The sequence below is a fragment of the Erpetoichthys calabaricus genome, chromosome 5 (genome assembly GCF_900747795.2).
Source record: "Erpetoichthys calabaricus chromosome 5, fErpCal1.3, whole genome shotgun sequence".
Classification (NCBI taxonomy): Eukaryota; Metazoa; Chordata; class Cladistia; order Polypteriformes; family Polypteridae; genus Erpetoichthys; species Erpetoichthys calabaricus.
In genome coordinates, this window is record NC_041398.2 from 19305713 (window position 1) to 19320313 (window position 14601).

At 42.6% G+C, this 14601-nt stretch overlaps 1 protein-coding gene across 1 annotated transcript in view; it reads left to right on the forward strand.

Moving 5' to 3' along the window:
* The window catches only part of LOC114642491 (zinc finger protein 845-like), a 56799-nt gene extending 43027 nt beyond the window's left edge, over window positions 1–13772 (forward strand). The window contains exons 4-6 of the mRNA XM_051927763.1: window positions 3984–4005; window positions 9158–9617; window positions 11354–13772. Coding sequence (XP_051783723.1) covers window positions 3984–4005; window positions 9158–9617; window positions 11354–12567 — 1696 coding nt within the window. The 3' untranslated portion in view covers window positions 12568–13772. The remainder of the gene's footprint in view (window positions 1–3983; window positions 4006–9157; window positions 9618–11353) is intronic.
* Window positions 13773–14601: the final 829 nt, after the last annotated feature.

Sequence of the window (14601 nt, forward strand, 5' to 3'; positions counted from 1 at the left end):
ATCAGACCAGAGAATTTTCTTTCTCATAGTCCTGAGAGTCCTTCAGGTGCCTTTTGGCAAACTCCAGGTGGGCTGCCATGTGCCTTTTACTAAGGAGTGGCTTCTGTCTGGCCACTCTACCATACAGGCCTGATTGGTGGATTGCTGCAGAAATGGTTGTCCTTCTGGAAGGTTCTCCTCTCTCCACAGAGGACCTCTGGAGCTCTGACAGAGTGACCATCAGGTTCTTGGTCACCTTCCTGACTAAGGCCCTTCTACCCCGATCGCTCAGTTTAGATGGCCGGCCAGCTCTAGGAAGAGTCCTGGTGATTTCAAACTTCTTCCACTTACGGATGATGGAGGCCACTGTGCTCATTGGGACCTTCAAAGCAGCAGAAATTTTTCTGTAACCTTCCCCAGATTTGTGCCTTGAGACAATCCTGTCTCGGAGGTCTACAGACAATTCCTTTGACTTCATGCTTGGTTTGTGCTCTGACATGAACTGTCAACTGTGGGACCTTCTATAGACAGGTGTGTGCCTTTCCAAATCAAGTCCAGTCAACTGAATTTACCACAGGTGGACTCCAATGAAGCTGCAGAAACATCTCAAGGATGATCAGGGGAAACAGGATGCACCTGAGCTCAATTTCGAGCTTCACGGCAAAGGCTGTGAATACTTATGTACATGTGCTTTCTCAATTTGTTTATTTTTAATAAATTTGCAAAAACCTCAAGTAAACTTTTTTCATGTTGTCATTATGGGGTGTTGTGTGTAGAATTCTGAGGAAAAAAATGAATTTAATCCATTTTGGAATAAGGCTGTAACATAACAAAATGTGGAAAAAGTGATGCGCTGGGAATACTTTCCGGATGCACTGTATATGTAATCAGTGTAAAAAAACGTAATAAAGAAATGCTCTGAAGTTCCCAGAAGCAAACAGAAAATATTTTTTGTAGGCCAGTGTTTTTTTCATTAAGAAACTGGTTGGAGTTTGAAGCCCCGATTTAGCTGGTCATCTGTCGGCTCGTTTCACGTCTCATTTCTGTTTGGCTGCCATTTAATGAAGAAAAGAATCAATTCCGAGGCCTGAATCCTTAAAAACAGGGCTATTAAAATGAAGGGTAAAGGAGTTAATTAAGCAGTGAAAATGGGTCACTGATTAGAATGAAAACCTGCAGCCCTCCAGGCCTGAAATTTGACACCCCTGCTGTAAGCGAACTCCGGTTCCCTACCCAGAATCCCCCACACTACTGTTTTTCTTTTTTTTGCAAACAATCAGAAATCCCCTCCTCTTCTTTCAGGGCTCCACCTCTTTTCTCCCTTCCAATGTCAATCATTTCCCCGTGCAGAGGAAACATCACAAGTTACAGCTGAGGGAGCGCTGAGTGTGCGAATGTAGTGTGAGAGGGAGACTGGAGTGGCAGCCTATGAAGGTCTTTCATTTCTACTCTGCCCACCATGCACCTGCATTCTCGCAGCCCGTCAAGATCTTCGAGGTCCATCAGCTTTGACGGTGCTCATGGCCCGCTTTTAGTTTCCCAGTGTCCAAGGTTGCAGGTGTTTGTGTAAGCTGCTTTGTTTGTCCCGTCCCGCCATTGGCATTCAGCCTTTCAAGTACCATGTAAAGTACAGAGGGAAGTCTCATGGATACTGGGAGGGTTGTGAGAGACCATAGTTTATCCTGGAAGAATCAGATACAGGGTCCCAGTCCAACATGGGGCTCACTCGGACTGGTCATTCAGCCTAATGTACATGTTTGCAATGTGGGGGGATTAAGCAGAAGCAAGGAGAACATCAAAACCCTGAACAGACAGCAAGAGGGAGTGCTATTCAAGACAAGGATGTGGGGTTCTCTTGAAGAAAAACTCTCAGTTCCAGACAGGAGATATCAGTAAGACCCCTGCCTGCTGTGCCACCATACTACTCCTCAGTAATCTCAGTATTTTAATGTGTGGATTTTTGTAGTAAGCAATAACCCGGAATGCCTTCTTTTTTCTTCCAGTATCCTAAACTAAGAGATGTTTGATTGAACTTCCAAAAGAGTCATCAAATCATACAAACTCTGAGAGGAGCTAAGTGAAGGTTCAAGAGAAGAAGTGTGAGGAGATCATCTTCAACAAGGCAGAAAACACACAGAGCAGGTCAGTTAACACGGTGGGCATTAACATGGCAAGGTCAGCCACAGTCCTGTAGACACACAGTAATCAGTTTCTGAGCTACTTGGTATTCCTCCATTATGACAGCCACTTAAATTCAGTTCAGGGTTTCAATGGACACAAATAGCATGGGGTACAAGACAGAAACCAACCCTGGAAGGGACACCAGTTCAAGTTTACAGCTGCCAGACAACTGGACACCGTGTACTGGGAATGGAGGAGGGAAAACCTGAGGAGCCAAAAGAATTGCCAGCACAGAATTAGAAACCGAAATGAGAGGGGAAATTCAACTTGTGACTTGGATAAATGGGTGGGAGTGTCAAGTGGATTTTACGTGAACTCTCCCGGGTGTTTGAACTTTGGGTGCAGCCACAGGGAGTTCAACCCGGGTGTCCGTGGAACCAAAACAGGACTAATCCAAAGAAGTCATTTAGGGGCTGAAGTGAAAGTGACACCCACCTGGATGGCATTAAAGCCATCTCCATGCCAAAAGTATTGGGATGCCTGCCTTTATACCCACATGAACTTTAATGCCATCCCCTTCTTAACACACAGGCTTTAATATGGAGTTGGCCCACCCTTTGCAGCTCTAACAGCTTCAGCTGTTCTGGGAAGGCTTTCCACAAGGTGTAGGAGTGTGTTGATGGGAATCGGTGACCAGGAGAACATTGGTGAGGTCAGGCGCTGGTGTTGGACGAGAAGGCCTGGCTTGCTTGCCGTCTCCCAAAGGTGTTCTGTCGGGTTGAGGTCAGGGCTCTGCACAGCCACACCAAAGTCGCTCCTCCATGTCTTTCTAGACCTTGCTTTGTGCACTAGTGTGTTTGCGCAGTCATGTTGCCATCCCCAAACTGTTCCCACAAAGTTGTTCAAAATGGCTTTGTATGCTGAAGCATTAAGAGTTCCTTTCACTGGAACTAAGGGGCCGAGCCCAACCCCACACCATAATCCCATAAATGTTAAACTTAGCCAAATGCAGTCAGGTGAGTCCCGTTCTCCTGGCCAGACTGTTCCATCAGATTGCGTGATTCATCACTCCACGTCTGCACTGCTTTCGAGTCCAGTGGTGGGTGGTGGGCTTTACACCACTGCATCTGACGCTTTAGATTGCATTGCACTTGGTGATGTCTGGCTTGGCTGCAGCTGCTCGGCCATTCATTCCATGAAGCTCTCTCTCTCTCTCTACGCTGCACTTTTCTTGAGCTTTTGGAGGTCTGTAGCTATCGACTCTGCAGAAAGTTGGCGACTTGTGCCCACCTCAGCATGCGCTGTACCCACTCTGTGATTTGATGTGGCCTACAACTTTGTGGCTGAGTTGCTGTTGTTCCCAACTGCTTCCATTTTGTTATAATACAGTTGACGGTGGAATATTCAGTAGTGAGGACATTTCACGAATGGACTTACTGCACAGATGGCATCCTATCAGGGTACCAGGCTTGAATTCACTGAGCTCCTGAGAGTGGCCCATTCTGTCACAAATGTGTGTAGAAGCCAGCAGTCTGCATGCTGAGGGGCTCGAGTTTATACACCTGTGGCTATGGAAGGGATTGGAACGCCTGAATTCAACGACTTGGGGGGGGGGGGGGGTTTCCCCCAATACTTTTAGCAATATAATGTATGTTGAGGTAGGAGTGGAGAGGTAAGCTGGAGTGTGTGGGTGCACAGGCAGGAGTAAGAGAGAGACAGAAAAGAAGAGGAGTGTGAAGAGGAGTGCTTTTGAGTATGGAGCAGTCGGCTTGTCTCCTAGTAGGCTGAGCCCATTCAGGCAGACCCTCTGAGGCTATAGATTGGGTTGCTAATATTTTTAAGGGCAATCAAATGTGCTGAACACGTATTTCTGTTAATTTCAGTGTAACTGAGCTTGGACTGCCGGTACGTCACAGGCCGAGTCACTTTAAAGCGATGGCCTTGGTTTTGGTCAAATTCAGCTTTGGATCTTTCTCTGTTGCCTTTGGGCCAGCTTTGACACACATCACCAGTATAAAACGGGTCAAACTGATAAAAAACAAAAATACACTCATAAACTTTCTCCACTTTTACTGTTCTTGTCTTTGCCTCAAATCAGCTGGACTTTCTCTCCCTGTCAAATCGGTTTTCACTCAGATTCTGCTGAGATCTTTTTTTATACCAACGTGGATCATTTCAGATATCTTTTAAACATTTAGTTAGTAGTTTTTTTGTGTTTAATTGTACCAACGCCCCCAGGAGAACAACTAAGCCCAGGGCAGTTGCACGATCAGAATACCTCTAGAGAAAAGCAGTTCCTTATTGAAGTCTTTCAGGGTAACTTGGCCAATGCACGTCCTTATTTTTGACGCACTCACCACCTGCTCCAGATCACCATAAGATAACAATCATTAAAGCAATGAAGGTGGGGGGGGGGGGGGGGGGGGGGGCTACATTTACATATTAACAGACAAGACGGTTATACGTAAAAGTGCATAACAAGAATTGAAGAGAAACTTTAACAGATTAGGGTGTGAGATGCTCTCGCCTGAGGTGTCCCCAAATTGGATCACCGTCCTTACAGTTCAAGAGCACGGTGAAATGCTGGAAGCCGATCGGAGTACACCGGCAACTGATGCCAATAACAGAAATGTCCTGTCCTACTGGTCCCCAAGGTCAATCGCTCTGGTCAAACCACAAAAAAAGTTTGTCTTCAGAGCTGCATCTCCCTTGTATCCCTGAGTAAAATAAAACCTTCTTCCAACAGGTGGACTCTTGGTGCTAAACACACTGTTTCTCCTTGCTCCACCGCTTGATGTCTCCCTCCCTTTCTTTTCCGGTTAAATCATCTTCAACCCAACTGTCCCGTCCACGCTGTGTCTTCCCCTTAAAGGTGTAGTTCCCCATTTTTGGCAAACCCTCAGTGGAATGGAGAAACAACTAAAGGACTTCTGGCTGTGCAGGAATAGTTGGCATTCACAGCAGAGTATCCATTAAAATACTTGGAAAGTAGATTTCAGATCCAAACTTTAATATGCAGATATAGATGTACACATGACTGTGTGAGTGGTCTACAATGTCTGTCTGTCTGTTTGTCTGACTGTCTGTCTGTCACTCTCTCTCTCTCTCTATGTCAATGTGTGTATGTATGTTCCAGTATCACTTCCGAACGGCTGGAGTGATTTTCATGAAACTTGGTACACATGTTTCTCATTGGTCGACTAAAAATACTATAGGGTGAAATCAGCCCTAACCCACTCCCTTCTGGGTTTTAGCTTGCGCTCTGGCAATGCATGTTATCATCCAATTGACACTCGTAACGGCCACTAGAGGGCAAACTGGAGGTGACTGCCAGCATTCTTTATGTTTGAGCGACACCGCGCACCCCTGTTGCTTTTCAAATAGAGTTGACCGGGTTGGCATCCCAACTATTTTTGGGACTCATTCTGTCTTTGTGACTCTAACAGTTATATATATACAGTGGGGCAAGAAAGTATTTAGTCAGCCACCAATTGTGCAAGTTCTCCCACTTAAAAAGATGAGAGAGGCCTGTAATTTTCATCATAGGTATACCTCAACTATGAGAGACAAAATGAGAAAACAAAAAATCCAGAAAATCACCTTGTCTGATTTTTGAAGAATTTATTTGCAAATTATGGTGGAAAAAAAGTATTTGGTCAATAACAAAAGTTCATCTCAATACTTTGTTATATACCCTTTGTTGGCAATGACAGAGGTCAAACGTTTTCTGTAAGTCTTCACAAGGTTTTCACACACTGTTGCTGGTATTTTGGCCCATTCCTCCATGCAGATCTCCTCTAGAGCAGTGATGTTTTGGGGCTGTCGCTGGCCAACATGGACTTTCAACTCCCTCCAAAGATTTTCTATGGGGTTGAGATGTGGAGACTGGCTAGGCCACTCCTGGACCTTGAAATGCTTCTTACGAAGCGACTCCTTCGTTACCCGGGCGGTGTGTTTGGGATCATTGTCATGCTGAAAGACCCAGCCACGTTTCATCTTCAATGCCCTTGCTGATGGAAGGAGGTTTTCACTCAAAATCTGACGATACATGGCCCCATTCGTTCTTTCCTTTACACGGATCAGTCGTCCTGGTCCCTTTGCAGAAAAACAGCCCCAAAGCCTGATGTGTCCACCTCCATGCTTTACAGTAGGTATGGTGTTCTTTGGATGCAACTCAGCATTCTTTCTCCTCCAAAGATGACGAGTAGAGTTTTTTTCATCTGACCATATGACATTCTGCCAATCCTCTTCTGGATTATCCAAATGCTCTCTAGCAAACTTCAGACGGGCCTGCACATGTACTGGCTTAAGCAGGGGGACACGGCTGGCACTGCAGGATTTGAGTCCCTGGTGGCGTAGTGTGTTACTGATGGTAGCCTTTGTTACTTTGGTCCCAGCTCTCTGCAGGTCATTCACTAGGTCCCCCCGTGTGGTTCTGGGATTTTTGCTCATCGTTCTTGTGATCATTTTGACCCCACGGGGTGTGATCTTACGTGGAGCCCCAGATCGAAGGAGATTATCAGTGGTCTTGTATGTCTTCCATTTTCTAATAATTGCTCCCACAGTTGATTTCTTCACACCAAGCTGCTTACCTATTGCAGATTCAGTCTTCCCAGCCTGGTGCAGGTCTACAATTTTGTTTCTTGTGTCCTTTGACAGCTCTTTGGTCTTGGAGTGTAACTGTTTGAGGTTGTGGACAGGTGTCTTTTATATTAATAATGAGTTCAAACAGGTGACATTAATACAGGTGACGAGTGCAGGACAGAGGAGCCTCTTACAGAAGAAGTTACAGGTCTGGGAGAGACAGAAATCTTGCTTGTTTGTAGGTGACCAAATACTTATTTTCCACCATCATTTGCAAATAAATTCTTTAAAAATCAGACAATGTGATTTTCTGGATTTTTTTTCTCATTTTGTCTCTCATAGTTGAGGTATACCTATGATGAAAATTACAGGCCTCTCTCATCTTTTTAAGTGGGAGAACTTGCACAATTGGTGGCTGACTAAATACTTTTTTGCCCCACTGTATATATATATATATATATATATATATATATATATATATGTAGCTGCCGAAGTATAAGGCGAGATTAAGCACGGGTAAATCGTGTGCCGAAAGAAATCTCTCAGTCCAAAAGTTTGTTTTAAAAATATTTAGTGAAAGTTAAAAGCAAATAATCCACACAAGAAGAAAAGATAAAATAGTTACACACAGAATAAAAGACATAAAAAGAAAAATGTATCTTCTCTAAACGTAGCTTTTCTTGAGAAACTTTAGTTATTTCTGTACTTAAAAGTTCTTAATTTCTTCTTCTGTACGCCTAAAGCGTATGGCTCTGCGCTTATATAAGCGCGTTATCTTTACAAGTTACTTCTCACACTCAAAGGGCCCATCGGCATGAGAGGCATGGTTTAAAACCATATGCCCTCTGCACCTTACACTGTGCTTAAAACTCATTAAAAAAAAAAAAAAGTGTTTTTAGCTAGCGGTTGGTAGCACTATAGCGCAAACTATTGCAGTGTTAGTTTTCTCTGTTGTTCAAGGTTTTCTCAGTGTTATTCAATGTTTATACATTTAGTTTACTATTACACTGTGCATTCTATGGTTTAATTAACTATATTTGTGCTTATAAACTTAAAAAATATATATATATTTACATACAGATTGTATGGTCTGGAACGGATTAATTGTATTTACATACAATCCAATGGGGGAAATTACTTCAGTTCCACTGTATGTGTATATATATATATATATATATATATATAAGCATACTAACAATATTTTGCGGTCTTGTATGCGTGTTATCGTCCAGTTGACACTCGGAACAGCCACCAGAGAGCAAACTGGAGGTGACTGCCAGCATTCTTTGTTTGAGCGCCACTGCACTCCTGTTACTTCTCAAATTAAATAGAGTTGTCCGGTTCCGGGCATCAACCAGATGATAACATAAATACAAGACAAGACCGCAAGACAAGCAAATTAGTGACTCTTCATTCTTTGTTAATTTATTTTTATTTTTAAGGTTTTTTTTTATTCTATTTTTCTCAAACAATTTAAAAAAAAACACTTGATTTTCCTCCCAGGCAATGCTGTGTATTTCAGCTAGTAAAAAGTTAAAGTAGAACTATTCTTAGTTCTCAAATTACATACAAAAGAAAATACCCTTGCACAATCTTACACAAATATTAATCACAAAATTGAGTACTGAAGTTGGCCATCATTGTAACTAAAAGCACTATTGAGAAGCGCTTAAAAGAGTTAAAGAAATAAGTGTAACTATTATGACGTTATTAATATATTAAATATTCAGAGTTTAGAGTGCCTTATAAGATCTGCATGGACAATAAAATTCTCAAAAATATAACATCGTTTCTTTCTGGTTCTTTACTCATTTAACTTTAACTAGGGAATAACTTATTGGTTCTTAGAGAAACATCCATCCATCCATCCATCCATCCATCCATCCATCCATCCATTTTCCAACCCGCTGAATCCGAACACAGGGTCACGGGGGTCTGCTGGAGCCAATCCCAGCCAACACAGGGCACAAGGCAGGGAACCAATCCCGGGCAGGGTGCCAACCCACCGCAGTAGAGAAACATATATACGCAAACAATTTAATACGAACAAAAAGAAATGAACAGAACGTGCATTGCTTCATTTGACGCACACTATTTCTAAGGAACTCTAACTATTTGAAGTGCAAATACTTATACAGTGAGAACATCCATGCTTTCTCTTTCTCCCTGCTACCCACAGTACTTCACTCCTGTGGAAGGCAGCGTCTAAGTCTGTCCTCCTGATGACTGAACTCCGCCTCTCAGTCACTGATGTACACCCTAAGGAGACGCAAACTGACAAAGGGACACTAGTACATGTGGCACTCGATACATATTGAACCCTGAAATGTGGTCAGGTTATTTATTTAGTAATCTCTTATCACTTTTACTTTTGTCAGGTGAATGGGGATCTCCTTCTCAGTTCCCACGTCCATGCAGTGAGGTCTCCAATGGCCTCCAGAACAGAGCTGTTCATGTGAGAAGGGACTCTTAGAAGAGAAGAGCAGACAGTTGTAAAGAGAGAAGAGTTTCACACGGAGCAATGGCCTCAGGCAATGGGAATGGCACGGCTGAGCGACTGGAGCCCTTTAAGCAAGAGGATTGTGAGTGGGGCACCCCGGAGTATTTGTGCGTGAAGGTGGAGGATTGCGAAGGAGCAATTTCGGATCTCAAAGAAGAGGAGTTTGAAGTGGAGCTGGTTCAAATTAAAGATGAGGATTCTGAAGATTTGCCAGTTAGCTTTGAACTGCAAAAGCATGAAAGCGGGAATATTTTCAAGCAAAATACTTCTGAAGATTCTTATTCTGGTGTGCAGCCTTGGTTTACTAATACAGGGCAGCTGGTTACCCAACGTAATTTTGTGGAGCTGAAATCTGAGATATCCAAGTTTGAGGGGAAAATCACTGAAGGAAACGGCAGAGAAGCAGAAGAGCAGCAGTCGTCTAGGAGTTTTGGTAAGTAGGCAATGCAATTAAACCTATCAACGTGAAACTGATTAACATTTGCAAGTTTCGCCACATTTACTCAGTGTAAGTCAGTGGTGGGTTCACTTTTGATTGAATATCAGTCGAGACCAGCAGCTTGGTGTGCCTCTTTTCACTCAGCAAAGCTGGCGTTTTCAGTAGTAAAATATTACAGACCTATATTGGTTTATGTTTAGTGAAATGTAAGAATCGCATCATGTTAAGTAATACACACTCTGAATTGTGAAGTGATTAAAAGAGACAGGTGTGCAAAAAAAAAAAGCTGAGCCTTGTTACCTCGATGCTGTATAATCTACTGGAGCTATTTTGCTTAAATCCACATCCTTCTAGAATGTTCTGTTGCTCACAGTTGTGCCGAGTTTCATTCGGATCAGACGATTCACTTTTGAATTATCATCTCTGCAATGTCCTAACCTGACAGGCAGACAGACGCTTACTTTGACAGTGGATTCCTGAAACTTATGCACCTCCAGAAAATGTTGGGAATTTTAAATGGTTCAGGATACACGTACCGTAATATTACCCTAGTAACGGTCAGGAAGCAAAGCTTGATCAAAAAGATGGCAGCACTCAGAAAAGGAGGTTCAGTTAGAGCAATGAAAATGAGAAAGGAGTGAAGTGGCAATAGGGACAACCAGAGAGTTGGAGTTTTTCTACATCCTTATGACCGACACACTTCTTCAGTTCCACTTGTCAGACCACATTCTCATCCTCCCGTCCATTTTCTTCACCTGAGGTCGCCGTCCGCTTTAGAATTGAGGCAGACATCAGCCTGAGGATGGATGCAAGTCCACACTTGCACACACACATCCACACTCGGGCACGCCGGCCCAGTCTTGAGACAGCAGTTAACACAGCAGTTGCGATGAGCAGATCCTGCTGATTTCGACGGAGTCATAGTAATGTTTGGGAATTTTATCAAATGCATTAAAGTCTGCGAGGAAGGAGAAACTGAACTTGTTTGAATGGATTTTAATGGTGTGGTGGTCTTTTTAAGTATCTTTGAGGGCTAGGAACACATCTGCCAGCTATGCTGGACTGTATATTGTGGCCAAAAATGTGACCTGAGCTGTGAGGCAGCAGCACTAACTACTGGGCCACCATGCTTCCCACACAGACAAACCGAAAACTGGAACGGTAACCACAAACAAAATACAATGTATGTCCGCAAACGAGCAATTAGTACAAAAGATATACATGACAGCGCCTCCAGAGAGCTGCAAGAAACAAAATCACAATAGCACAGCCCAATACTCAGAGTCCTGTGTCTCCAGAATTCCTATCACTAACTTAACACCCACAGAGCCTGTAATTTAGGGCATCAACGTTATAAACTTGGGGGTCTATCCCAACCAATATTGGCTTCTGTAGTTCTGTGGTGTCACACTGGTCTCACAAAGTATCATGGAGCACTGCTGGGGGGAATGAAGGTTTTCTAAGGTGGCAACATGTCAGACTATCAGAGAAGCTTTCTGCTATCAAAGTCATTGATGAAGCCAGCAAATTCACTCCTTTGCCAAATTTCGCTGATCCACACTACACAGCAGATACATCTTTAGGATATGGAAGGAGGATACAGATTGAACGGACAGAGATGAAAATGAACCTCAGGTTGAGGCAGCATCAATTACCAGCATGCCAAATATCCCTTGTTAATATTTTATTTGTTTTAAAACATACTAAGTTCTTTGTTTGTATCATTGCAGATGTGCAGGCGAATGACAGCTTCTCACCGGCATCATTTGCTCAGACTCCTCTTCAGCGTAGACTACAACACAAACAGGACACAGAGAAGATGAAAAAATCAACAAAAGGATCAGGGAATTTGACCTCCGTTTATTTGAAGTGCGGTTCTCTTCCTGCTGCCACATCTAAACAGAGAGAAGCCCTCAACTCGGACAAACAAGAACTTCCTAGCACAGATCAAGAGGCCTTGTGTGCTGGCCAAGAATGCAGAAAAACATTCCAAAACAAATCTGAGTGCAACAATCAAACATTGAATCATACAAGGCTGAAACCGTATTGCTGTTCTAAATGTGGCAAACGATTCTCTTACAGCAATGATCTCCAAAAACATACAAGAGTCCATACTGGAGAAAAGCCATATGGCTGTACTGTATGTGGCAAAAGATTCTCTAACAGCAGTAATCTCCAAAAGCATACAATGATTCATACTGGAGAAAAGCCTTATGGCTGTTCAGAATGTAGCAAAAGATTCTCTTATAGCAGTGATCTCCATAAACATACAAGAATCCACACTGGAGAAAAGCCATACGGTTGTTCTGAATGTGGTAAAAGATTCTCTCACAGTAGTGACCTCCAAAAGCATACAAGAATTCACACTGGGGAAAGGCCCTATGGCTGCTCTGAATGTGGTAAAAGATTCACCAACAGTAGCCACCTCCAGCATCACAAAAGAACTCATACTGGAGATAAGCCCTATTGCTGTTTTGAATGTGGCAAAAGGTTCTCCAAAAGTAGCAATCTTCAGCATCACACAAGAATTCATACCGAAGAAAAGCCATATTGCTGTGTTGAATGTGGCAAACGATTCTCTTCCAATAGTGGTCTCCAAACACATACAAGAGCCCACACTGGAGAAAAACCGTATGACTGTGCTGAATGTGGCAAAAAATTCACCAATAGTAGCAACCTTCAGCGTCACTCAAGAATTCATACTGGAGAGAAGGCATATTGTTGTACTGAATGTGGCAAACGATTCACTGACAGTAGTGGCCTCCGCAGACATATAAGAGTTCACGCCAGAGAAAATCGGTATGGCTGTGCTGAATGTAGCAAACAATTCCCTGACAGTAGTTCTCTTCAGCAGCATACACAAATTCATACCGGAGAAAGCGATATTGGTGTTCTGAATGTGGTAAAAGATTCTCTCATAACTGCGGTCTTCAGAATAACATAGGAACTCACACTATTCTGCACTTCTAAAATGACAGAAAAGTTTCCCATAACAGCAACTTTCACAATCAATCAAAAAAGGTCACATTGCACAAAATGTTAAAGGTAAAGGATTCACACTTGTGATTTTCACAGCAAATTAAGGTTTAACAGTGGAAAAAAGTCTTGTGGTTGTATTGAGTGTGGTAAATAATTCTCAGAGAGCAGTGGACTTCATTGATGTACAAAAATTCATAATTTTTGTTGACCACATGATGATTCACACTGGAGACAACCTTAAGGAGTATGATGAAGGGAAAAAAAAAATGAGGAAGGAAGGAGCCAACACTACATGTTGTAACTAATGACATCTTGATGTGTACCATTACATGGTAGGCTTAAATGTGTATGACGTGTACCACATCTCATCAAGGTGAATGTACTTACAACACACAGTATGAAAAGGATTCAACAAAATAATTTGAAGTGGCTTAACCTCTTCCACTTAGTGCCATCCCTGCATTAAGGACCAGTCAGGCACCAGATGGCACTGTTGTGCAAAGCCTGTAATAAGCTTCCCTTAGTAATGTCAATTTATTTAAATGTTTATAGCAAACTTAAACTAAGTCTTATTAATTATTCCTTTTCTGATTTCCCATCATATGCAGTTTCTTATCCAGAATTGGCCGTGGGAAATTGTCTTTCCGTGTGGTGCTGTTAGCTTGCTTGTGGCTCCTTAGGCTCAACCTTTTGACCCTTTAGTATTCATTAATAACGCGTGTGCATACGGGCAACTTGAACTTTTAGATTTACCAGGGGGCCTGAAGGCTACAGCCCACCTTATTGTCGGCAGAAAAACGAACTCCACTACATCTGATCTTATTTGTTCTCACTTCCAGTTTGAGGTTTGCTCAGTCAAGGATATGCAGCACAAGCCGGTGATGAGCAATGATAAGGCCAGGACTATTTATGTCATTCAATGTTGTCAAAATAATTTGAAAAGAAAATTGAATACCAGGAAAGCTTTGATACGAGACATGCTGATGAGCAGGATGTACTGCAACTGGGCAGCACTTTTTGATTTTCAGCCCTCAGCTGTAATGGTAAGGATGGTTATCTCTAAAGGCACAAAACGGTTTAAAAGTCATCCTGAATAAATTTTTTAAAGGCCTGAATAAGTTTAGTGACTTCTTAAAACGTATTTTCAGGATTAAAACATTTTGTCAGTAATTGAGTCAATCTGATGATTTAAATGTGTATGTGCTGTTTGTTATAACATAAAGAAAAATGTGTTGTTTGAGTGGTTTGCCATCTTTGTCCAGTCTAGCAATCTCCTGCTAAGTTGCTTGTCACATTCCTTATGTATCTGTTGAGAAGCTGGTGGTTATGTAGAGTTTGTACCCTTAAAGCCCTGTTGGAAATGCAGCATTTGAAACCGGGCTTTCTTCCTCATCCACCCCTACACTTGCTGTGTTTCTCTATTGTGCCCTGCTGGTGTGACTACTGCAGTTAAATGGGCCCTCGCCGATGGACTCCCTCACTTGTCTTCTTCCTACAGTCACCTTTGCTTATGTACCTTCTCTGTAAAAACTAGACCTCAGTATTTGATGGTCACATTAAGATGTTTGACTCCAAGTGAGCCCCTGTATATACAGTGGGTATAGAAAAGAACCCCCCCCCCTTTGAAATATTCCCCCTTTTTTTTTTTTTTGCTTTACGGCCTTAAATGAAAACACACACAAACTAATATTTCTTCCCAGTTTTACTTACTCAATGCAACCTCTAACATCTAAGTAAAAGATATCACAGCTACAGTTCAGAAAAATGATAAAAAATAAGACATACTGAGATTATCTATATCCATAATTCCTTAAGTATAAAGCACATGTTCTCTCTCTTCCACAATTCACTTCACAATACCTCCCATGTCACCACCGCTCTGCCTTCCTCGCTCCCTGCTCCGACTCACCAGGATATGAGAGTGCAGTCCCTTTTATTGAAGACGCAGGAGTACTTCCGGTGCCAGGGCTGCTGCCCGTTGGAAACACTTCTGGATCAT